General features: G+C 34.0%; 6 protein-coding genes across 6 annotated transcripts; 4 read left to right on the top strand and 2 right to left on the bottom strand.

Annotated features, from left to right (window-relative positions):
* The first annotated feature begins 1,643 nt into the window (after positions 1 to 1,643).
* PHYBLDRAFT_77076 (secreted peptidase family S41) lies at positions 1,644 to 4,289 on the top strand. Its single transcript, XM_018443223.1, has 4 exons — positions 1,644 to 1,929; positions 2,060 to 2,218; positions 2,371 to 3,178; positions 3,236 to 4,289. Exons 1-4 carry the CDS (start codon positions 1,681 to 1,683, stop codon positions 4,006 to 4,008), a joined length of 1,989 nt encoding a protein of 662 aa, XP_018296701.1. The 5' UTR covers positions 1,644 to 1,680; the 3' UTR covers positions 4,009 to 4,289.
* A 1,087-nt stretch (positions 4,290 to 5,376) lies between these two features.
* PHYBLDRAFT_140720 (hypothetical protein) lies at positions 5,377 to 7,292 on the top strand (the record flags this gene model as incomplete). The annotated part of the gene is made up of 2 exons (XM_018430450.1): positions 5,377 to 5,594; positions 5,648 to 7,292. The coding sequence occupies 2 exons, from the start codon at positions 5,377 to 5,379 to the stop codon at positions 7,290 to 7,292; spliced, it is 1,863 nt and encodes a 620-aa protein (XP_018296700.1).
* Positions 7,293 to 8,525: 1,233 nt separating this feature from the next.
* PHYBLDRAFT_77077 (hypothetical protein) lies at positions 8,526 to 9,947 on the top strand. Its single transcript, XM_018443224.1, has 4 exons — positions 8,526 to 8,864; positions 8,912 to 9,019; positions 9,220 to 9,529; positions 9,597 to 9,947. Exons 1-4 carry the CDS (start codon positions 8,636 to 8,638, stop codon positions 9,910 to 9,912), a joined length of 963 nt encoding a protein of 320 aa, XP_018296699.1. The 5' UTR covers positions 8,526 to 8,635; the 3' UTR covers positions 9,913 to 9,947.
* A 214-nt stretch (positions 9,948 to 10,161) lies between these two features.
* PHYBLDRAFT_179634 (hypothetical protein) lies at positions 10,162 to 11,924 on the bottom strand. The gene is made up of 5 exons (XM_018438185.1): positions 11,744 to 11,924; positions 11,575 to 11,652; positions 11,308 to 11,470; positions 10,969 to 11,076; positions 10,162 to 10,873 (listed from the first exon to the last, which is right to left on the bottom strand). The coding sequence occupies exons 1-5, from the start codon at positions 11,917 to 11,919 to the stop codon at positions 10,433 to 10,435; spliced, it is 966 nt and encodes a 321-aa protein (XP_018296698.1). The 5' UTR covers positions 11,920 to 11,924; the 3' UTR covers positions 10,162 to 10,432.
* A 1,704-nt stretch (positions 11,925 to 13,628) lies between these two features.
* Positions 13,629 to 19,107, bottom strand: PHYBLDRAFT_62590 (secreted subtilisin-like serine protease; the record flags this gene model as incomplete). Its single annotated transcript, XM_018440987.1, has 19 exons — positions 13,629 to 14,150; positions 14,242 to 14,534; positions 14,627 to 14,786; positions 14,893 to 15,051; positions 15,078 to 15,245; positions 15,286 to 15,323; positions 15,469 to 15,535; positions 15,687 to 15,714; positions 15,950 to 16,415; positions 16,636 to 16,761; positions 16,934 to 17,015; positions 17,389 to 17,460; positions 17,567 to 17,618; positions 17,701 to 17,744; positions 17,820 to 17,842; positions 17,948 to 17,961; positions 18,030 to 18,063; positions 18,128 to 18,179; positions 18,265 to 19,107. The coding sequence occupies 19 exons, from the start codon at positions 19,105 to 19,107 to the stop codon at positions 13,629 to 13,631; spliced, it is 3,243 nt and encodes a 1,080-aa protein (XP_018296697.1).
* Positions 19,108 to 19,913: 806 nt separating this feature from the next.
* PHYBLDRAFT_179633 (hypothetical protein) lies at positions 19,914 to 24,907 on the top strand (the record flags this gene model as incomplete). The annotated part of the gene is made up of 4 exons (XM_018438184.1): positions 19,914 to 19,922; positions 23,105 to 23,566; positions 23,633 to 23,909; positions 23,977 to 24,907. 4 exons carry the CDS (start codon positions 19,914 to 19,916, stop codon positions 24,555 to 24,557), a joined length of 1,329 nt encoding a protein of 442 aa, XP_018296696.1. The 3' UTR covers positions 24,558 to 24,907.
* Between the last annotated feature and the right edge of the window lie 314 nt (positions 24,908 to 25,221).

Raw genomic sequence — 25,221 nt, 5'->3', positions numbered from 1 at the left:
CGAAAGACTCTATGCTCTCTTCACTGACCAATATATTTGAACGACAACACATCCCAGAACCCGATTTCTGGATTTCGCTCTCTTCTCTTTTTCTTTCTTTCTCTCTCTTTGTCAAGCCCTTTTTCTTTCTTGTTCTTCTTTAACTTGGGCCTAAAGTCTACGCAGATTCATAGAATACAATGACTTTTATTTATGAAAATAAAAGTAGATTTATATACATACATATGCATTATTACCAAGCCTGTAGTTACTCATAAAGAGCATTGTTAGTTTACCCCCTCTAAAAGAAAAAGAAAAATCGATTTCACAATCACAGATATAATAAATAAGTAAATTAATTTAAACAATAGTCATTCTACTCATAGAATCTAAGGTCAAAGCAATCTTTGTAAAAGGACAAGGCCATTATATATATATATTTGTTTTCAATAAACTCTGTTCCATTCTTCTGCTTTTTCTATCTTTCCTGGGTCTTAAAGACAGTCAACCAATAAAATAAAAGGAAGAGAAAACATTGATCTTCTTCGATACTGTAGTTGTCTCATTTACAATAATGCCGGCGGCTTCAAAAATATACAAGTACAAGAGAAAGAAACATATATCAAGAATTCCAGATAGCCGGATACAACAAAGACTTGAAATATTATGATGTGACTCACTTGACTTTGCAAAAAGGAATTTTACAAAGTGTCCTGTATTTGATTGCAGAGTAACGTATTGGCCTATACGCATTGGGATCTTTTATTTGAACTATACATAGCACTCTTGAGCTGATATCTCGATAAATATGGTGTTGAAATGCCACCTTTTTTTATTTTAGCTCTATCTATAGCTATTTATTCAATTGGCGTGGTTAATTTTTTTTATGAGAGGAAATAAGTCAGTTACTAGCATACAAAAACAAAGGTACATTCTAAGCTCAGTACTAAATTATAGTTTTTAGACCCAAGAGTCCAAACACTATGAGAAATAGGTGGTGATTCTAAATTGTATTCCTGCATATTTTTCTAATATCAATGCATTGCTAAGATACTTTACAGCATTATCAAGTGGTATTTTGTTGTTCCTGTTGTTCCTGTTGTTGATTGAATACTCCTTGTCAAAAGTAGTAAGGCTACTATTTGATCAAAAGCACATATTTCCTACACTAAGATTATTACTGCTTTAAAAATAGTTTCAAATATCCCAAACACATTTCTTATCGAGCAATATAGGATTGATATTCTTTGATAAAGAGTCTCTGCTGTCCTGCTTATACAAGAGTTATTGTTTTGGAGCTCTGTTTTATCCCAAATAGTGCATTACTCAGATCAAGATATATAAAATACCTTTTAAACATGTAAAGCTCATAAAATCCAGCCTTTTTAATTAGCTAGATGGAATCTACCTATTAAATTGTAGGCCTACCTGATTTTAACAAAAACATGAGCAGAGTCTTAAAATAGATTCCAAAGAAAATTGCATACTTTATTAGGAAATTATTGAATTACTTTTTGAATACCGACAACGTGCACAACATTGGGAGGAACCGATATATATATTTTTAACTTTTTCCTTTTTTCTTTTCTTTATTTCGTTCTTTCTTTTTTTGGCTTTTTATTTTATTTTATTTTAGTTTTTTATTTTATTTTTATAGTGTCTCCCTTTCCTCTCCTTTACCTTTCCATTTTTAAGTTTACCATGAAGTTGTTGCCTCGTAACCTGTCTGGTTACCAGGCCACTATATCATTATTTACAGTCACAGCATGTCTCTTGAGTTCTGTAAATGCTGACAATTCAACCGACCCTTGTGCAGCCATCGCCCGTAAAAAGATTGCAACATTCACTGAAGCCAAAGCATGTCTTCAATATTTCCCATTCGATAAAGAAGCCGCAGACCAAACCCTTGACACTGTCCATAAGATTGTTACAGAGCTTTATGTCTTTAAAGTAAAGATACCATATACATAATACATAATACATATATATATAGTCTTATTCTTTTAATCAATCAATCAATTTATTTATTTATTTATTTATTTATTAATTATTTTGTTAATCTAAAACATATTATAATTAGGACATTGCAGCATCTCCACCAAAAACAAAAGGTCTTTCAGTCGTACCAGTAGATCTCGAACACGGAATCAACATCATCAGAAATCAGGCATGGAATTCAGATCAAGAATTCCAGGATTCTATATCACTACTTCTTGACAAAGTTCATGATGCTCACTTGGTAAAAAATAATAAAATTCATTCTTAATGCTCTCTTTATATCTCTTTATTTTATTTTATTTAGCCACCCCCTAATATTATTACTATTACTATAACTTTTTTATTGATTTATTGATTTTCTTTATTTTTGTGCATCGCTTGCCACTTTCATAGGCCTACTCCCCTTACTGCTACCGTCAGTTCCTATTCTGGCAACCAATTCAGCTCAATGCATTGATCCGAAACCAACGACTGGTTGTTAACGTAGCCTATGTAAAAAACGATGTCTGGCCCGAAGCCAAGGAATCTTGGGTTGGCTGCGAGGTTACCAAGATCGATGGTCGTGATGCATTCGATATGGTTGTGGACTATGCTGTAAACAACAACGGCGAGAGCAAGGACGTAAACACCTGTTTCAACAACATCATGAACACCAAGAGCTACTTCCACGGCTGGGACGACGGTGCTGATGATCTTGGCTATCATCGTTTCTTGCCCGCTCAAGAAGTACACGACTACACTCTCCGATGCCCTTCCAATGGAACCTCGCCTTCGAAAGAACAATTCGACGAACCTTTCACCGTGAGTATTCCATGGGTCGCACAAGTCCCACAGGGATTTCATTCTGCAAAGGACTATTGGACAAATTACTGTTATTCTGGACACTCCACCTTCCGTAAGCGTAGTCTGTCCGAGAACGAGGCTGTCAACGCTGCAGTCCAGATGCTCGACGTAGACGAACTGACCAAGATTCACAACAACCATGTCTTTGATCTCACGCCACCTGCACAGAATGCCGGTCCTGATAGCTCAGAAGGCGAATACGTCCATTTTGCCGCGCTTGAAGGAGAAAACTCCAAAGTTGGTGTGATTGATATCCGCAGCTTTTCGATTGCAAACGAAGATCGTGATGCCTTTGCTGACAACTTTACTGCTGGCCTTGAGAGCTTTGAGAAGAAAGGAATCGAAAAGATTATTATTGGTAAGAATATATATATATATAACTATACTTGGTGCTAATACTTACTTGATTGTTTAGATCTCTCTAGTAATGGAGGTGGAGATGCTTGTGCCGGTGAATTCATCATCAACACATTTTTCGACGCTACCCCTGAATATGCCTCTGACGTAAAATACTCACCTTTCCTTGAACGTGTGATCAAAAAGTCGTATGAGACAGACTCTGGAAAATGGATTGACTACAAGTCCGAGAAGTTCAAAGGCGCCGAATGGTACACACACCCTGTTGAGTATGAGCGCGGTGGTAAATCCGTGAATTTCTCTCAGCCCATCACCCTCAGCTGCGAAAGCTGGGACTCCAGCTTGACAGCCAAGCGCTACAACAACAAGATCTGGAAGGCGTCCGATCTCTTGATCCTGTCTGACGGTCGTTGTGGATCAACCTGTGCTATTGTGGCCTCTCGCCTGCGTCTTTCTCACCTTGTTCCTGCCATGGGTCTTGGCGGTGTTCGTGGCAACCCTATGCAATTTGCGTCCTTCCCGGGTGGTGAAAGCGAACGTCTTTCGGGATTCCTGCTTGAGCTCCAGTCTCTTGGTCTCCAGAATGATCCTGATGCACCCAAGCCTTTCCCCCAGAGAGCAGACATGGGCTGGACTTTCCGTGAATCTTACCGCCCCGCCAAGGACTCGGATGGACCCTTTGGGGATTCAAAGAACTTGCTCGAATACACAGCTACCAATGCAGACTGTCGCATGCATTTTACAGATGAGAATGCAGATGATATTGAAGTACTTTGGGGACAAGTTGCTCAAGTGGTCCTCAAAGGACAATGTCCTTTAAAAGAGGAGTAAGATAATATATATATATATATATATATATATATTTATTTAAAAAATATATAGTTATTATTTTTATAATTTTCTTTTCTTTTTCTTTTTTTGATTATTATATTTCATCTTCTCTACTATTCCACTTGTTGTCCTTGTCATTTCTATCTTTTTACCTTTCACCTCCTGGCCACCTCTTATTAACACCTTATTCTCTTCTTCCTTGTCCTCTTCTTTAAAGCAAAGAAAAACTGTGACAAATAAATAAAAACTTGATGATTTGAAAGCATTTCTATATCACATATTGTAAATATTCACATCAGTCTCGCTCTCTGGTTCAATAAGCTATAAAGAAAATATGGTATTTTAAGATATTACATGGTTTTTATGGTGTATTTTTTTTTTTTTTACTTTTGCTGTTAATTATCTATTTGAAATTTAGAGTCAGGATGTTAATAGTAGACTATAAAGTATTTGGTACATTAAGATATTATACATAAGGATATTCTTTTACTTAGCTTATCTATATTCTATGGGCTAGATTTACTTGGACACTGAGTTAGGTATGTGACCTTATGTCCAATCTATGGTTCTTCACACGGCTTAGCTTCTATTATTTTCTTACACTAAAACTTGCGGGATACGCTTATACCTAGAAGAAATGGAAAGGTACAAGATTTGAAAAAAAAAGGTAATTTAGACCATATAAATGTACAGCATTGGATCTTTTTTTTTCAGCAATTTTCAAAGTACCTTGAGTCTATAACTACAACAAAACCATCTGTTCTGTTCTCTTCTGCTGGTTGGACAAAGCTTATACTATATTTATTAATCTTTAAATTTATAAAATAAATAATAGTAATAGTGAGTTATCTACTATAAGCATAGACGTTAGTTTCATCGCTAATATTTGGGATGTTCATGATACCATTTTCCCAAGACTATGTACTTGAAAGAAAGTAACTTTTTCTTAGACTACCATATAAAAACAATTAGTTGGATTTTCATAGGGTTTTAGAAAAGTGTATTGAAACCTTTTGACTTATAACGAACGTCTCAGTTGATGAATTGGTTGAATTGCTAAATGTTTGCTTTAACTTCTCTTATGATGTACTCTATAAAGAAAAACCTCAAAGTATGTAGCGTTTCTTATTTATTTTTTTATTGCTTGGTGTGGCTGTGCATTTTTACCTCATGATGTTGTGTCCAGGTGTATAAATTAACCGCAGCAAACTTTATTTTTTAATATATGGTTATATTCTACTAGATTATATACCATGACTACTTTAATAACAATTAAACCCAAACGCGATAACCTACATCTTTCTCTACTTGTGATATTGCAACTATATTAGCCCTTTATACTCAATAATATATATAAATACATTACCCATGATTGCTGCTACCTTGCCATTCGAACTTCTCACACACATTAGTCTCTTTTTGTCTACAAAGGAAAAATATACATGTTCCTTTGTCTGTAAATCATGGCAGGCTCCGTTTCAGGAATCCTTGTGGAGTCTCCTAGTAATCTGTAGTCAAGTCGGCCTTACTTCTCTCTTCAAACTACTTTCTTCCAACGAAAATATCCTTGAAAGAACAGAAGATCAGTACGTACTCTGAAAGTACTTACAGACGTACATACCAACTCTGAACAATTCAGTCATCTCCAAAGCACTTTTCAAAACATTAAGTACCTAGACATTAGATACGATGGTGTATTGGTCTTAGATTTGTGGAAAAGCACAAACTGGAATCTTTGGAGTAATCTGACTCAAATGTGGATTACTTTTAATACGTTAAGAGCCGAGAATCAGACGGAATATTTTGTCAATACTATGTCTTATTTACCTCAACTTTGGAGGCTGTATATCAAGAACGCATCTGGGAAACAAGTCCTCAATTTTACGATGCAAGACTTGGAGAATTTACACGATAATTTACCACGCCTAAGAGAGCTCACGATAGTTAAGCCGACGATCTTATTCAGACCTGAAGACTGTCGCCATGTAAACGATGTATATCCAGCCAAAAACTTGAAAGTTCTAAAACTACTCGAAGTCGCCAAAGTACACCAGCAATGGATACATTATTTTTCCCGAAAATACTGCAACTTAAATACACTGATATTCAAAACCACCCATTTTATCGAACTTTCCAACCAACAAAAAGAAGAGTATGAGTCGATTAGCTCAGACCACAATCCTAGTTTTCCAGATCTGAATACCGTTGAAATCAGCTGTCTTAACGATCTATCAAAGATGCACACTCCCTTTTTTAACACCATTCGTACCCCAAGCCCACCACTCAAACGCCTGAAGCACACCTTTGATTTCAGTCATGATAACTCTGAAAATATCGAAAATACGCTCAAAGACTACATTAATACCTATCTCTCGACCCTTGAAACTCTTTTAGTGAACATTGTTAAATTCCGTAGACCTCCATATACACTGGCCGATATGTTTTATCCTTCTCCTAACATTGTTGAATTGGAAGTTACGGCACAATATTCCGACATGGCATTAGATAAATTTTTGGAAAAATATGTGTCATTGAGAAAGATGCGAATCTCTGAAGCCAGTATCTTGCTAACTCCAGATCTACTAAATAAGAAGCCAGCAAATACACATCCTCTTCGAGTTATTGAAATTAATGACGCAAAAGCCAATGCAGATGCTTTAGAGTATCTGTCTTCTCATTGCAAACATCTTAGCTACATGCGTTTATCCAGAGTTGATATATACGGGAATCAAACTCAAGATGCAAGAAACCTCAACATTGATATGTCCCACACGCATTTCAAAAAGTTGAATCTCCAGCTCGTCAAATTCTATCCGTTTTATGACCAATCGGTAGTAGACCACATCTTTACCTTTATTGCAATCTCCCCGACTTCACAGGATGTAAAAAGACGAAGCATAAGCAACCGCGGTGACGATTCGCCAGTGGATAACAATATGAATAACATTGATAATCTTGGGTTATCTGTTGGATCAAAATGGTTCAGCGTGACTTACAGTAAAGGATTTCGCAACTCACGCAAGTATTTTCTTACTAAGCTGGATGAGAGCGATGCCCAATGCGCCAGCCAGCATTTCTTTTCTAACAAAGAAAACCCTGATCCCGTCAATATTGTAAAGGAGCCATGGCCACCCAGACTTTTCAAGTACACTTGCTACCACACTCGAATATCAAACTCACAAGCTTATTGTAACTTCAAGTATGGCTCTATTGATAGCTTTAAATTTACTTTTGATGGGATACGTGATCAAAAGATCTGGGACAAAATCTTTAAATTGAATTGAATATATATATATTAGATGATTGGGCTTGTAATGTTCAATGTCGTAAAGGTCTAGTTACAGAATATTGTACTTTATTATAGTTTATTTAAAGCTTAGGATTTTCTCTATAATTTTCCCTCTTCTCTTTCACAGTGCTCTTTCAGATACTCTTTAAAAGAGCTATTAGATCAAAGCATGTTGTTTGTTCAGTTTATTTGAGCCTTTATGAAAGGTGTTGGCTTTAAATATTCTTCATAGTTAGAAATAAATTGAAAAAAAAAAAAGTTAACAGTCCATGCACACACATATTTGTATAATAATAATAATAATAAATTATCCAACTCAAATATAGCGATAATTTATATGATTAGCTTAACAGAGTCTTGATGAATTACCTTACTATGCCCACACATACACACCCTTTTTAAAGCTGGTTTTGGTAGCGAGATTCAAATCTGTGCCAACACTCAACCTTTTTTTTTTCAAGGTGTAGATATATGGCTTCCAAGTCTATTTTAAAAAAAAATCCTGGTTTATTTGACAAGTACTCGGGCCAACTCCACCTTTATTAATAAGAGTATTGACTACAAAGAAGGATCTTTCTTTTGAAGGACGATAATTTTATATAAATATATAAATATATAAATATATATATCTTAATATATTGGTTATTGGTTATTGGCTTGTATTACATACGCAGAAACACACACAAAGGAACACACAGACAGACAGAAAACTAAGAAAGGTAAAGTCTGTATTAGACCAATTGAAGTAATAGATGAAATCAATGGCTTATTAATCGGGTGCTTCTAATTCGAAGCATAGTATTATTACAAAAGCATGACTTTTGGTTCATTAGATTTTTCAAGCTTGATAGTGTACAATTCACTCCTTTAGATTTCATGTCCAAGCTTATCAAATAAAAAATTAAAAAGAAGAAGAAATGTGAGGTCAGGCGACTACAAGTACGATTTTATTTTTTGATTTGATTTGGTTTGGTTGGTTGGTTGGTTGGTTGGTCAAAATTGTGGTACTCTTCTTACTGTGTGAATTGTGTCCCTCACCCTTATCCCCACCCCTTCTCCATTTTTTATATACATTTTTTTATTAGTGATTTTATTTTCTCCTCTTTTCAGTAGGTTTTTAATTAACCAATCATCTCTAGACTTTAACCCCTCCTCTCTCCTGTACTTTCTTTTTTGATCTCTTGCCCTCTCTCTCTCTCTCTCTTTCATACATACTTTCCTTTCATTCCTTTCAACTCTCTTTAATTATTAGTTTTACTACTACTATTATTCTTGTGATTTCCTTTCTTTTTTGTTCACTCATTTTTTTATTTTAAAAAAAAATAACTTTCTATAAAAATGCTACCTTTTATTTGGAGAGTCCTGATCCTTTCGACAATAGGCCTTGTGTCTGTCCAGGCACAGGCACAGGCACAAACACCATCACAGACGCAGACACAGACACAGACACAGACACAGACACTTACAGGCAATACGAACAGCACCAACGGTGTGTCACCGGTGTCTACACAGTATAACGATGCATTTAAATACCATGGCGGAAAGATGCTTTACGATTCAGTCAATGGTATGACTCCATTCAATCTCATCACTTTGCTCATTCACTACCCCAAGTCTATGTAATCTTCTATGGCAACTGGACTTCTGATCAGTCGGCCAAAGAACAAACAACTCTGCTCAATTTTATCGGAAATGTGTCCAGTACACCCTGGTTTAAGCAATGTAAGGAACCCCTCTCCCCTTTTTCTTTTATATATGTATATACATATGGTGTACCCCTCTTTTGTAGTCAAAAGAACAATAATATATATATATATATAAAATAAATAAAATAAAACCTCGTTAATTTCTTATGTACATATATACATATATACATATTTACTTATTTACTTATATATATATGCTTATATGTATATTTGCAGTACAAGAATACAAAGATACCGACGGACACTCAGTTGCTGGACCCTTGAAATTATCGGCTGCATTGACTGACTCTGGTAGCCAGGGTCTTAATCTCACAGATTCGGAAATGCACAAAAAGATTGTCCTTGACGCTGTTCATTCGGGATACCTTTCGGTGGATAATCAGATTGATCGAAATGGTTTTTATCTGATAATGGGCGCAAGTGATGTCAGTGACACAGATTTCTGTCGTGTAAACTGTGGTCAACATGGCTACAGCGATGAATTCCAGTATATGTTTATTGGTTATCCTGGCATTTGCCCTGATCGGTAAGAACAACATATCATAATTTATTTATTTATTTATTTATTTATTTATTTTTGGTGTATGGATTAGTTGTATCCCAAGCCTCAACCAACAGAACTCACCAAATGGTAGTCCTGCACTAGACGCTGCGATTACCATCTTTTCGCATGAGATTCAGGATGTGCTGACAGACCCTCGAGGTGATGGTTGGGTTGTCCAGAATAATGACGGCAAGATTGAGCTCGGTGACTTTTGCGCCGGCTCAGGTGTGACACAGCAAACGTGGTTTGGTAATGTAACACAGCCTGAGGGACAGAATGGAACTTATAATCTAGTCATTGGGGATGCCAAATATCTCGTACAAACAATATACAGCCATGAGAAGAAAACGTGCGGGCTTTTATAAGCTCAGTATGGCTTTCTTTTCTTTTCTATATATCTATTTATCTAAAGTGGTTTATATATATAAAATAGTAAAAAAGGAAAGAAAAAAAACAAAAACAAAAAGCCATGAATATATTTATACGTTTATCTTTCTGATACACACGCAAAATCAAATCAAGAAAACATGAGTCAATTGGATCCACAGAAAATCTAGATGTGTGTGTAGGTTACTTTAATTACAAGACATATATTTATGAGAGGCCGAATCCATGTGTTTGTACCTTTTATTATTATCGCTTCTTTTTTTATTGCTGTAAAATAAAATATAAAGAAAATTGATCGCTATTACAGTAACAAAATAATAATATTAAATATTAAATATATTTAAATGACAGAGAGAAAAAACCAAATCAACTGGCTTTAATATTGAGCAATCTAGAATCATCCGTGCTTTTGTTCTTTGTTGAAATTATATTATATAAAAATAAATTAATAAATAAGTTTTTTTTTAAAAAAAAAAAAAGAAAAAAAAACAGTTGAAATTAATGGTATCGCACTGGTAAAGAAGAGGTTTGGTTACTGGGCTTATAGTTGATAATCTTAGTATTAATATTAGTATTAGCGTTGGCGTTGGCGTTGGTATTGGTTGTATTTGAGTTTGTGGAAACCATGACTGCTCGATCGCTTGGTCCAAATGCAGGCGATGAGACAGTTTCCCTAAAAGCTACGGGTCCTGGATGGGATACAGAATTTTCAAATGAGCTTTGCATGCGAAGATTTTCGGGAATGTTGAACGAAAGTGTCTGATTCTTTGGGGTTTCTTTGGTCTGTGCAGGACGGGTAGAAATAGATTGCGAGTTGGAGTCCAATCGGGAAGACGGGATTGACGTAACATGGAAATATTCGTCGTCGTCAGGGTATTTTCGATCAGAACGACTTCGACTAGAACTTGAGTTGTTTTGTCTGGGCAAATACTTTATTTCCTACAATTAACAAATAATATATATATATATATATATATATATGTTTAATCATCTTATTATATATTTAATTATAAGTATAATTAATTTTAGCATACCATCCCGCAGTTGTCGCAAAATGCCCCGGTACCGGTCTTTCTTTGGTCAAACCGAAGAGCTTCGACCAAAAGCGTAGATTCAATAAGCTCAAAATAGACGGTGAATGCCTTTTTGCGAATATTTATTTTTATATTTGTATCCGTTATTCGTTATTTCGTATTCGTATTTTGTATTGGTGTTTATGTTGATGTTCGTATTGGTATTAATATTGGAGTAACAAACGGCTGTTAGTTTTTTTTTGGCTAGACTCTTCCCCATCAAGTATGACGGATAAAGTGTGTGCGCTTTATACATATATATATATATATATATATCTATAATTTTTTTGGAAAACTTACATCAGATCTGTCGTTTAGGAAAGAGGTTACTTTGAGAAGATTCATGACCATATTGACAACGAATGTCAATACCAAACACCAAAGTGATTTTCTAGCAATGTGTTCAATAGTACGATTTTGCTGACTGATAAAAGACTTCGAAGTATTGATGTGAATATAAAGTCTAAAAATAATGATGATAATAAAAAAGGTTTACAAATTATTAGTATTAGTAACACTTATTATTTTATTTCTATGGTGATGGTGGTAACTATGGTGGTATTTTACCTTCGTACAAACATTCCACTTAGAAATAGTGTTGCAAGTGTGTCAGCTATAACATTAACAATCAAGACTCCATTACCCCTATGATAGTAACATAGTAAACATATTTAGTTAATCAAACCAAACGAACAAACATATAAACCATCAATACATATCAGTGTTGATATATTACCAAGATGCCCAGCATGTCGTTCCTTCTCCGATTATTTGAGTTGATATGTCTTTGATATTGTTGTATGCTAGTTCATAAGGCCAGTCTGCAAACCGGAAAGTGATCAAAAGTATTCCAATCGCTTTGATCCATCGAGAATTCTTGTCGGACTCGAGAATAATTAATCGCATAAACATTACTGTGTAAAATAGTATATAATCTAGAGGTAATAATATAATTAATATAATTAATATGAGTTATATAGCATTACAAACAATCAGCATTAAATATGAATATGCGTATAATCTATGTAATAGATACACAACATATATCTATCAATATCTTACTGATGTGCCATAGTCTAAACAAAAAACAAGCAAACAAACAAACAAGCAAACAAAACGCCCCAAAAAGAAAACGCCATTTTTTTATTAGTTTCTTATATTTGTCTTCTCTATGCATATGTGTGTGTGTATTCTATAAATTGACTTACGAAACAAGAAATGGATAATACACGCAAGTTGTTATTTCAAATAGTGGTATGAGACCGTAAAGTAGTCTGTGGATAAAGAAGACGGCAATTTGGGCCATATTGACTAGATGACTAAATTATTATTATTATTATTATTATTGTTGCTGTTGCTGTTGCTGTTGCTGCTACTGTTACTGTTACTGTTACTGTTACTGTTACTGTTACTGTTACTGTTCAGATTGATACTTTACGATCCTTTATATTTATTTTTTGAAATGTTAATAATACTAATACTAATACTAATACTAATACTAATACTAATACTAATACTAATACTAATACTAATACTAATACTAACAATAATAGATCATACATACATTTTACCGTGCGTCCGTTTGTATTGTTTAGAACTTACAACAAAGTTGCGAACACAAACCAACACAGCCAACCACATTCCTATCATATTTAGACGGTCTACGACACGTTCTCCGTACGGTGATAACTGGACCATAATGTGTATAATGCATCAAGATCTAAACAAAAACATATACATATATATATATATATATATTTATATTTATATATATATATATATATAATTGGTTGTTCGAGATTCTTTGTAGGCAAGACTAATTGTACGAAAATTATAAACGGGCTCTTTGCTCTTTGTGTTGTTTGGATTTTGATACAAGATGTAATAATGGGAGGTCAAGTGTGTGTGTGTATCTTTAATTGTTATAGAATTTATAGTATAATGGAGTATATAGGATAGTAAAGAAGAGGAATGAAAATACAATAAACCGTTGAATTCGTTTAAAGGAAGAGAGAGAGAGAGGAAGAAAATACAAAAATACAAAAAAAAAAAAAAAAAAAAAAAAAGCTGCGTCACTTTGGTTAGAGAAAAAATGTAACCTGGTGGGAAAGGCGGAAAAAAAAGAGTATAAAAAAAAAGAAAAAAGAAAAAAGAAAAAAGAGAAAAAGAGAAAACCTAATCCAATTCAAGTGGGCCCAGGATACCCCGCTTTTCGGTCACTGGTGGTCAATATTCTTATTATGGGTTGTGCTTACTATTTTATTTTATTTTATTTTTCTATTGAAAAATATAATTATATAGAGAGCAAAATATTCAGATAGATATAGGTATGGAGAGGTAAAATTCATCTTTGTTACCTCGACCATGCTTGTCATTAACCCTTTTGTTCTTCTTCCAATTTGCTTCATTGGTCATCTAAATGACTTTTTTGATTTATTTTACCCCATTTAAAAGTCTAATTTTAGGCTTTAGTAATTTATACAAATATATATATATATATATATATATATATATAGATCCAATCCGTTGCCATGGTTTTGGTTATATAAAACAAGGCAGCAAGAAGGTTTTATATATATATTAAGTATTTTTTTTTATTCTATTTGATTTTTATTTGATGTTTAACCAATAATTGTCATGTCAGGAGAGATCCAAACTTCCCAGTCTCTGTCATCCAACGGATTCCCAAATATTTTGAGAGCCGAGAGTTTGATTCGATAGATTCCGTGGGGCACATGGGCAATCCGACTAGATGTATTATTATTTGTGGTTGTGGTTGTGGTTGTATTATTAAATAGGGTTGGCAGAGTAGTAATGTGCCCCCTCCAATCTATGTTGTGTTCACGGTTTGTGTCACTATGGTCGTTCCTAGACAACCACTCTTGCCGAATCGCTGGTATCTCTCCTACACTGACATTAGAGGTATCCAAGAGTTCTCCTTTCAACAATGCTGTTGGATTACCCAGACGAAGGTACAGGTGAACAACGTTTGCTCGGCTGAAATCATATTTCAGAACCTGCTTTGTTGTGCTGTTGGTCTGATTGTTCTGATTGTTCTGGCTGTCTATCGTAGACCCGGATGATTGATCTATCGGGGCTGACAACCTTCTCCCGAGATAGTTTCCGATATACGGATATCCTTTCTAATAAGTAAATAGGAATATAGGTATATGTTAATGGTATTCTTATAAATCACATGCATGCTACGTATAAACGTATTTCTGGTTTTTTTACCTTTGTGTCAAATATAGGAAGATCTCTTTGCCTTCCAAGCGATCCAAAGTAAGGAACATGTAGTACTTCGGTCTCTGTATTATTGCTACTAGACCGTACCCGAATATAACCACCGTACAAAAGGTGGGGGTTGTCAATTGTATTGGTCCAATTGGGCGGAGAGAATGTCAATTTAACAGCTCTGGATTGATTGAATCCAAGTACAAATGCAGTCTCATTTATGGCTACATCTGCTCTATTGTCTTTGTAGTGAGGGCGACGCAATGGTACTGCACTCTTGGTGAAATTGTAACCTTGGATACCAAAAAAAAGATCAATACAAAAAAAAACGACAATTGTTTTCTTTCTATCCTGTTACTAATATCATATATGTATATATATTTACCTGATACTGCAATAGCAGCAGAATGTGATATATTGTACAAGCGTGTCATATTCGATGTGTTGGTAATTGTTATTATATTAATCTTATTAAAATATTCGGTGTCATTCAAGGTGATCTTGAAAGGATCTACAATGCTTTTGCTGTGTATTGTGTTGTGTACCTGTTTGTGTAAACATGTGCATATATTTAATTAAGAATTGTAAGAATAGTCATAAACGATCAGCCTTTTTTTTACTATTACTAAGGACCATTTGATTTTTACTTACTTGAACAAGTCCTGCTCCTTGCTTAATAGGAGATTCCAATCTGTGATGATATGTGCCAACTATTGGCCTTGCATGATTTAGAAATGCACGGTATACAGTATCTGGATTACGGTGCTTGGTGGCTTCCATATAAAGTGCCACACACCCGGCAAGGTAAGGCTATCCCAGAAGAAGAAGAAAAAAACCATAAAGCATGGGCCACACATCAGAAACTTGAGCTTGTCACCGCCACTACCGCCACTATCATTACCACCGATACAAATACCAATATCGCTACCGATATTACTACCACTAACACTACTACTAACACTAGTAAATGATAGAGATAACAATAAAAACCAGTCTAACATAATCTCCGGGTATGTATGACAGTAGTCCAAGAGCATTACTTACAGTAGCCATGCTTGTACCACTCATTGATTTGTAGCTACCTGTAATTACATTATAATGTTATAATTGTGTACACAAGCACATACGCATAGATATACAGATATATAGTTTTCTTCTTCTTTATATCTCAATCTACACATTACACACATATCACACACACAAAAGAATTATCCGAAATTGCCTTACCCATATTCACAGGAAATGTAGAATACACATAACCACCCACTGCCGCTATTTCTGGCTTAAAGTGTAGCTGCAATATACAAATTACTAGATTAGGAAACCCAGGCAAAAGAAAAGAAAAGAAAAGAAAAAAAAAATTGGCCAATGTGCATTGAGCACATTTTTTCCCAAAGTACAGAATCGCCTCTGTGTTTTGAACTCTTTTTTTTTCCCTGGCTTACCTCTGCATCAGGACCCCAGCTGGAGAATCTAAAATGGGAGGGTGGTTTTATTTTTATTTTTCAAAAAGGATTAGTAAGACATTTGATCAAGCTGAATATTATTATACACGCATACACCCATACACGCGCACTGGCTCACACATGTATGTCTGTGTGGGTGAGTAAGTGAATGTATATAAATCTTGTACAAAAGCAAAGCCTTTTTTTTCCCCTGTTTCCTTGTGTATCTGGGTAAAGAATAAAGTATGTATATAATAACTTACAGAGAAGGAAGCCCGGCTGTTTTGATTGGAGCCATTTGGTTGGAAAACGCTGCACCAAAACTTGTATTGCCATCCCCAGTACTCGAGAACATGGAGAATATGGTGCCACCGTCTTCTCCATTGATTGATCCAACTGGTATGGTGATATTCGCACCTTCGAGACCTATTGTCGTGGTCTCTTCGCCTGGGTTGTTGTACACCAAAAGACCCACAGCCCCTGCTTGTTGAACGTTTAGGGCCTTTCTTGAGAACTGACACTTTCCTCTGTGGACAAGCACAACCGAACCCACAAATCTATTGGGATCAAGTGGTTGGCAGCCATATTCAAAAGTATAGCTAGTGTTTCTGGTCTCGGCTCCAGTCTGTGACCCATTATCGGAATTCACTACACTATGTCCAGTAGCCATAATACGATAATACTTTTTGTCATCAAAATCAACCGAGACATCTGGCGAGATTTGGTATTCTTTTTTTTTTTTAAAAAAAAAAAAAAGGTACAATATATATATGAATATGATTAGGAACAGTTAACTGATAATATAATTATAGTCATTTTGCTCTTTTTCTTTCTTTATTAATATTAATATTGATCTCGATTTTAATCTCGATTTTGATTTTGATCCTGATCGTGATCCTGATCTTGGTCTTTACTAAGAGAGAGAGAAAGAAAAAAAAATAAAGCTTACCAAAATCGTACTGATGACTATTAGAATTTATGATATGTAACGTTCTGGTCTGTCGTTGAACATTGTCTACAGAAGCCACCGTGAGTACCCGCCGGCCAATAGATGGAGATGGTGTCTGTGAGATGCCTGTGAATATTATTTATTTAATTTTATAATAATAATAATAATAGGGGAAGAAAAATAAGTTTTTTTTTTTAAGTATTTATTTTTCCCACTAGGATTCTTTTTCACACGGTCCCCTCTTTCTCTCTTTCTCTCTCTCTTTTTCGTCTTTATAACTCTTTGAGCCATTTCTTACCGTCTTTTCCTTCGTTTCCTTGTGCTACTATAACTACTACCCCTCTGTCGACCAGGTTTGATAAAGCAACAGCCAAAGATTCCTACAAATACAATAATACACATTTATTTATTTATTTGTGTTTGTATGTATGTATGTATTTATGTATAAAGAAGAGCAATAATTATCGTTACAGCAAAAGTAAAAAAAGATATTTGCAAATAAAAATACCCAAGTATAAATGAAATAGGATCAATTTTGTATATTTATATAAAAGGGAAAAAGGGAAAAAAAGGAGGAAAAAAGAAAGTTACATCCAATAGTATTATTTATTTGACATTTTGATCTTTTTAATTTTTTTGTTACAGTTGACTTGTCCTAATATTATTATATTTATATTTATATTTATTTTGATCTTTATTTTTGCTCAAATTTGTCATATATATATATTAAAAAGAAAAATAAAAAGAAAATACCTCTTCCCAAGCATTTTGAGATCCACCCAAAGATAAGTTTATAATGTCCATACCAGCATTAAAGGCGAGCTCCTTTATATTCATATACATATACATACATACATATTTATTTATTTATGAGATATAATGGGAATGTATATATATATAAACTAATCAACTAATCAACTAGCTAACTAACCGCAGCCTGGAGTATAATGTCATCGTCTGTCTCGCCTTCACATCCAAAAATGCTTTTTTATATACATGTTTAACATACTGGTATATTGCGTGTCTGTATGTATGTCTGTGTATAGATATTAAAGATGTACTTACCGCCAAACACCCAATTCAACATTGGGTGCAACACCTTGAAAATTCTGGTAAATTATAAAAAAATAAATATATATATATATATAGCCGATGGAAGAAATCTATCTATTAACCTAACATACCTTGAGTGTATCATTAGCAGCAACTAATATTAATGAATTTATAAAGAAAACAGCCTGTGGGTGGTTAGAATATTAGTTTAATGTAGAAAATGAATACTTGCTTATGCCGGCTATATGAGTTCCATGACCATCACAAGTATCACTAAAAAAAATGATAGTATTTTGATTAATATTGATTATGTTATGGTTATCCTTGAATTATGTATGTACATTGGATCATTGTCAGCAAGTATCTTTCCTTCCTCTATAAAAACCAAAAAAGTTAATATATATATATATATATATATATATATATTTGAACAACTTACTGCCATAATTATCACCAACAAGATCATATCCATACGCTATTTTACATCCAGGCTATATATATATATATATATACATATACAAATCAAGTTAATTAATAAACCACAAGTGGTTATGATTAATTGAATATAACACATACACCAAAACATCCACCAAGGGCTGGATGAGTATAATCTACGCCAGTGTCAAGGATACCAATTTTGATGCCCTTTCCGGATATATTCTCAGATCTTACACGGGCAACGCCTGTGAGACGATGAGCTGCGGGCAGGTTGGCTATTCCTTCTTCCACACCCGTGTTTATATTTCCGAAGACAAAATTACGGGTATTATGTGTAGTTGGCCGAGAATATCGTTTTCCGGCCCAGTGCTTTTTTACTGATGGATGTGAGGCTAAAGCAAATCTTAAAGCTTGAACTTGAGCTTGAGCTTGAGCTTGAGCTTTATTTATTCTATATGTGCTATGATTTTCATTATTTTCATTAAAAATGTTGTTGTTACTGCTGTTGCTGTTAGTATTATTATTTTTCGAGGTCTTGAATGATGATGGTGATGATGGTGATGCTGCTGCTGGTATTGATGATGGTATTGATCGGGAAAATAATGAATTTTGATCAAGTGTGGATGTAGATGTGGACGTGAGTGTTGGTGTCAACTCGATTGATATGGCATTGATGACATTTGTGTATCTGTATCGAACCCTGAATTGGATTTGATTGGCAGCAAGGTGATCCAAAAATCTGTCCTGATCTGCTCTGGCTGCCGCCTGGGTATCTCCTCCAGGAGGCGAGTGGAATTGGACGGTAAATCGGTGCGAACTGGGTAAAACAACAGCTGATTCGTCGTCTAAAGGAGGGGGAGGGGCATTGATTCCAGAGTCACTTTTGGCATCATTTTCCAGGGCCCTGACCTTGTCCCCCCTGTGTAAAAGTGCGAGAAGTAGGAGATAAAATATTTGTTTGATAGAAATATTAACCTTCATAAATAAATAAAAAGAAATAAGATCAATAGAAATATAAAGAGCAAGTAACCAAGTAACCAAGTAATCAAGTAAACAGTAATAGAGGGAATATATCTATATATCTATATTGTTTGTTGGCTAATTTGAAATAAATGGAATGGGCCGTCGACTATATATATATATATATATATATCAAATAGTGCCATTGAGATGATGACTGAATGATACTGGATCTTTATTATCTTATTATTTGTATTGTAACTCTTTACTATTTCTACACATTCTTGCTTTTTTGTTTACTACCATTATGATTATGATTATACAACGTCAGTACACGTCATTATAAAATCAGTTTGATGGTATTAATTAATTAATTCATTAATTAATTATATACAAGGAAATAAAGAAGAAGAAGAAAAAACTATATGCTGACGTGTTTTCCAATAGCTTAAAAGTACAAAACCTATTGATCCATATAAAGCTACTTCTATTAAATATTTATAGTATTCCTTGGAGGGAACTTTGATTTTATTTTTACTTTTAAAAAAGACCCAACTTGAAACCATTCTTTATTTTATTTGATGACATAGATATATACATATAAAAAACGTTGTTTAATATTGTAGGCTTAACAAGGTATAAATCCAAACGAGATGCTAGAATATAGAATATACAATTTGTTAAAGTATTCTCACGAATGCCTACCTTTACCCAAGAACTTGTTTATATATATATAATGCCTATACCTACCTACCTACCTACCTACCTACCTACTTATTTATTTATTTATATCGGAACTTTGAAATTTTGAATTGAAACGATTAAAGATGTATAAGGTAAGTAGCCTATTAATCTAGTGTATCTAATTGGTGTCGTCGCAATTTCCTTTAGTCGGGTGTAAAACATAAAGGAAGATAAGTAAAAAAAAAAAAAAAAAAAAAAATCCAAAAAATCGCCTTTTGAGATGACTCGGTGAAAGCTAAAGAAGAAAAAAAAATCAACCAACAAAACTACATGGACCAACTGAGTTTATTAATCTTTTTTATTTTGATTATCAAAAGAACGCAACAACAAAAAAATAAAAATAAAAATAAATCAAAATTGAAAGAAGAAAAGAAAAGGATAAAGTCTTTTTTCTTACTATTATTGTATTAAGTAACTAAAGAATATTTAAATAAATAAAAAGGGACTCAATAAAGCATAATACAAGAAGTAAGTAGTAGAAGAAGTAAGTAGTAGAAGAAGTAAGTAGTAGTAATAATAATAATAAAAAAAGGTGACTATTTGATCTGGGCTTTTTTGTTTTTTTTTTTGTTTTGTTTGACTGTGTATTTTTAATAATCACCAGTTTCTATGGAAACGGTTGACTGTTTCAATAACTCAAAAAGATAAAATCATATCCACATATAGATAGATATAGATACAGATAAAAAGAAATATATATAATAATACGTATAAGAATATCCTTATCATTTATTACTTTATTTTTTGAAGTCCTTTCTACTTGAATTGAGTGTTGAATTGTAACACAAAGACCTAGCGGTGTTGAACACTGTACCCCACTCACCTCTTTTTTTTTTTTTTTTGCTCTCCTTCCTTTTCTGACATTTAATTGCGGAACCTTTTCCGTTTCGGGTAAATCTGTGGTAACCTATGGTTACTTGTGGTTATTTGTGATACTTGTGGTACTTCTAGTGCGTCAGCTAAAGAAGTCCATTATGACGCCAGACAATCTTGTTCGCCACTAAGAGAACGCCATTTGATCGGTATGAAAGACAAGTCAGCTTGTAATTGTGGGGTTACTGACACCGACTTTTTTTTTTTTTTCTTAAAAAAAAAGTCGTATTAGCTTGAATTCATTTATTTTGGGTCTCAATAATAAGAATAACAATATGAATAGGAATAGGAATAGGGACAGCAATAATGAAGAACAAAAAGGAAGTACCTTTAAAAGATGTGCGCGTGAACGTTTGCGTTTGTGGGGTTATACAGTTCAATACATATATAAATATATATATATAAAAAAATGCTCCCCTTCATTCTCCATTTTTTTTTGCTTTATATCCGGGGTTTAGGTTGTCTTTATTTCCACTTCTTTATACATACATATATGGTTATTACTATTACCACAACCACTAATACTTCTTAGCCTTCTTTTTTTTGTAGCAATGACAGTATGATAATTATTAAAATTGTACATGATTGGAATCATGACCAAATCTTGCTATAATCTGCTTTCAAGAGATTATATATGATGTAGATGAATTCAACAAACTTAATATTTCAGATTTTTCAGTGTGCATTAAATCACAAGACATAAAGCCACACACAGAAACACAAACGTATGCACATGGTGTACTTCTAGTTTAAGCGGTAGATTAAGGGTAGGCATTTCAAGCAGAAAACTCATATAGACATCTGTGTGTGTTGTACACTGTAATACATAATCCAACTTGCAACCAAAAGGTCTCAAAGTCCCTGTTAACTTTTTTTTTTTGACTTCATTTTTTTTTAGTGTGGGTAGTAAGTATGTACGTGTGAGTGTGTTTACGTTTATACGTTTACCCTACTAATTCCCTTGGTTTTGTCCCAATAATTGGTAAATTCTAGACGATTTTGTTGCCTTGGCGTGGGTAAAAAACCAAAAAAAAAAAATCGATTCATTTATATATATCAACTAACCAAAAAAAAACTAAAAGCTATAGTTATAGTTATAGTTATAATAATGGTGTGTACTGGGAACTAATGATCTTTGTACTTCTTCTGATTGTATATTGACCTTTTCCCATTTTTTATTTTTTTTAAAAAAAATTGTTTCAATTTGAGTCAATTGGTTTTTATGATCAACATTTCTTGTTTCTAAAAAGATAGTACCTGACAATAGGCACGTGGAAAAGAACAAAAGATTTGGTTTTATTGGAATTGGCTTTGTTTCAACTATAACTCTTTTCTTAATACATACAAATATATATATATATATATATATTCTCAACTTAACCCGCGGTTTTATAGATTTGTGGTTTTGGTTTTGTTGGTTTTTGATAGGAATACCAAATTGACTTTTTTTTTTGTCCTTTTTTGTCGGGAATTAAAACTGGAGGGAGAAGAAGAGATGAATCGAGTAAAATGAATACCTTAAATTGTGTACAAAACCAGATTTCGTTTATTCTGATCTACGATCCTTGCGTTGCACAGAAGCACAGAAACACAAAAAAATGATGCCTAAGGTAGTCGCTCTTGCAAATCCAAGAAACACAAAACAGTTCTTTTGTCCAATATGAATCCAAAGAAGTAAGAAAGGCAAGTAAGAAATAATTATAAAGTAAAAAAAAATAAAAAAAAAAAGACAAAAGGGACTCCGAATCGAATCAGAGTCGAAAACTAAAAAAGTAATTTTTTTTTATATTTTATTTCAATTGGTATTCTTTATACTGTATATATTTTGGTTGCGTTTTAAAATAATAACAACTAGGTATTATTATTTTTTGGTTGTTTCTGTTTCTGAAGTATATGTTTTACATATAAAAAAAGAAGAGGCCTTCCAAAGAACTAGTCTTGGAATCAATACAAAGGTTCATTTGAGTTAAATAAAGAGGTAGAGATATCAATGAAAATACATCAAATTTGTTACAAGAAAAAGACAAACCAAAGCAAAGTCCGTCTTTGGCCTTCTTATTCTTCTTCTTGTTCTTCTTCATTTTTGTTGGTTTTTTTTTTTTTTTTTTTTTTTTTTAAAAAAATATTGACATTTTCGAATAACGATTTATAATTCAGTTTCTATATAATTTTTATTTTAGGAATTATTTTTTCCGGGAAAACCAAAGAAAAGAAAAGAAAAAAAAAATTAAAAAAATTTAAAAAGAAATAAAAAAACCAGGTCCAAAGTGTCTTTTTGTTTTTTCAACTCTTTCATTTCACATTTCACATTCTTCTTTAAACTTCTTTATAAATATACTTCTTGTATCCAGACCCAAAACCAAAGAGAAAAAAAATTGAAAATCGAAATTAAATGAAAGAGTTCATTTCATCTGTTATCCGTACCGACCGATTCAAAAACGAGAAAAATTCTTCTTCTGATGCAGTGAGCGATGTCTATTCTGAGGACCACGGCTCAAATGAATCGAATGACTTTGGCCGCGGAAACGGTACCTTTATCACAGCCTATGCCAACATTGTGTGTGTCATTGCAGGCACAGGTACTCTCGGTCTGCCCAGAGCATTTGCTGACGGTGGTTGGCTCGGTATCCTGATTCTGATGCTTGCCTGGTCCATGGCCATCTACAGTGGTGTGGTCCTCATCAGATGCCTCTACCACAAGCCCGGTCAACGTCTTAGCAACTTTAAGGATGTCGGTTATGCTGCCTTTGGCTGGCCAGGTTATGCTGCCGCTTCCGCTCTTCATTTCCTCAACTTGTTTGGTTGTCCTGCACTTTACCTTGTATTGGCATCCAGTAACCTTAACGAACTTCTTCAGGGAACTGTAAGTTTCTTTAATTTATCTTTATTTATTTTTTACTAATCTTTTTTTTTGGATTTAACATTATAGAAAGGTGAACTTACAACTACCATCTGGACGTGCATTGTTGGTTCTTTCTTGCTCATCCCATGCTTGGTCATGAAGACCCTCAAGGAAGTTACTGCAATTGCTGCCATTGGTGCTCTCTCTACAATCATGGCTGTCTTCATTGTCCTCATTCAGGCCCCAATGGACTGTCTTGCCCATCCTGAAATCGAAGTCGTTCGTAACGGTGTAATCTGGGAAGGTTTCCCCACCGCTCTTGCCACCATTTCCTTCTCTTTCGGTGGTAACAACACCTATCCTCGTAAGTAACAAATCTGTAAACTTTTTTTTTATAAAACATACTAATTAAATATAAATTCATACCATAGACATTGAACATGCTTTGGGCAAGCCTCAGCAATGGAAATGGGCAATCTTTGCCGGTCTGTCTACTTGCACATGTCTTTACATCCTAACTGCCGTTCCCGGTTACTGGTCCTATGGCGCATCAACCCAGTCGCCTGTCTACCTGTCTTTGCCCGACGGTGCTGCCAAGAAGATTTCGATGATTGTCATGACAATTCACGTCATCTTGGCCATTCCTATCTTCACAACCTCTTTCTCTCTTGAATTCGAACAGTTCACAAAGGTCAACGAGCGCTTCGGTGCCGTTGGTTCTTGGTTCTGCCGCGCCATCATCCGTATCTGCACCATGGCCATTCTTGTCATCCTGGCCATCTTCGTGCCTTACTTCCACGGCTTCATGAGTCTCATCGGTGCTTTGGCCACCTGTGGTCTCGTGTTCTTGATTCCCATCTTGTCCTACTTGAAGCTGACTGGTTTCCGCAACAAGCCCTGGTTCGAACTCGCATTCTGTACCCTCACCGTATTCCTTGGAATCATCGGCTGTGTCTTTGGTACCATTAATGCTATCAAGGGTCTCATCAAGGACTTCCAGTCTGATGCTTAAAAGAGAGAGAGAAAAATCAATAATAATTACATCCTTGATTAAAAAAAAAAAAGGATGATGATGTACTTATAAACCATACACACGCATATATATATATATATATATACATATATATGTATAATAATTTATGTATTTTACTTTTTATTTTATTTTATTTTATTACAGCAAACAACCCACCCACCTACCCACCTACCTACCTCACCTTTACCTTCTATACTCCTCTACTTCTCTACACCTCTACCTACCAAACATAGTATTCTTTATATATAAGAATATATACATATATATACATACACGCAAACCCTAGTTACTTCTTTTTTTTTAAAAAAAAAAATTCCTTTCTTCCTCTCTTCCTAATGTCTATTTTTTCCTTTATTTATTTATACATAAATATATCAAACAATTACAAAAAAAATCAACAACAACAACAATTTTATACATTGGAGCAATTACATTTTAGAAGTTATATAAGTTGCGATTTTGTTTTCTTAATTTTGTCCACCATGATCTGTCAAATATTTATTCATTGATTATTATTATTTTTGAGTGAAATTTTTATTTTTTATTAAAAAAAAAAAAAAGGAATACTATATCTATATATCTAAATCACATTAACAAAGAAATGGTGATGAGAATTGTGCTTTTCTTTATATTCTCTACCGGG

This window comes from Phycomyces blakesleeanus (genome assembly GCF_001638985.1).
Source record: "Phycomyces blakesleeanus NRRL 1555(-) unplaced genomic scaffold PHYBLscaffold_3, whole genome shotgun sequence".
NCBI classification, from domain to species: Eukaryota; Fungi; Mucoromycota; class Mucoromycetes; order Mucorales; family Phycomycetaceae; genus Phycomyces; species Phycomyces blakesleeanus.
Note: the sequence above shows the minus strand (reverse complement) of the source record. Positions and strands in the feature narration are given on the sequence as shown.

What these genes read in the sequence shown, in the direction of transcription:
- PHYBLDRAFT_77076 (XM_018443223.1), top strand. Translation starts at nt 1,681, where the DNA reads ATGAAGTTGTTGCCTCGTAACCTGTCTGGTTACCAGGCCACTATATCA. An exon ending in AAGTTCATGATGCTCACTTG is followed by an intron (nt 2,219 to 2,370) that starts GTAAAAAATAAT and finishes CCACTTTCATAG; the next exon opens with GCCTACTCCCCTTACTGCTA. An exon ending in AATCGAAAAGATTATTATTG is followed by an intron (nt 3,179 to 3,235) that starts GTAAGAATATAT and finishes TTGATTGTTTAG; the next exon opens with ATCTCTCTAGTAATGGAGGT.
- PHYBLDRAFT_77077 (XM_018443224.1), top strand. Translation starts at nt 8,636, where the DNA reads ATGCTACCTTTTATTTGGAGAGTCCTGATCCTTTCGACAATAGGCCTT. An exon ending in GCTTTACGATTCAGTCAATG is followed by an intron (nt 8,865 to 8,911) that starts GTATGACTCCAT and finishes CACTACCCCAAG; the next exon opens with TCTATGTAATCTTCTATGGC. An exon ending in CCTGGCATTTGCCCTGATCG is followed by an intron (nt 9,530 to 9,596) that starts GTAAGAACAACA and finishes TGTATGGATTAG; the next exon opens with TTGTATCCCAAGCCTCAACC.
- PHYBLDRAFT_179634 (XM_018438185.1), bottom strand. Translation starts at nt 11,919, where the DNA reads ATGTTTATGCGATTAATTATTCTCGAGTCCGACAAGAATTCTCGATGG. An exon ending in TCCTAAACGACAGATCTGAT is followed by an intron (nt 11,077 to 11,307) that starts GTAAGTTTTCCA and finishes ATTCGCAAAAAG; the next exon opens with GCATTCACCGTCTATTTTGA. An exon ending in TTTGCGACAACTGCGGGATG is followed by an intron (nt 10,874 to 10,968) that starts GTATGCTAAAAT and finishes TGTTAATTGTAG; the next exon opens with GAAATAAAGTATTTGCCCAG.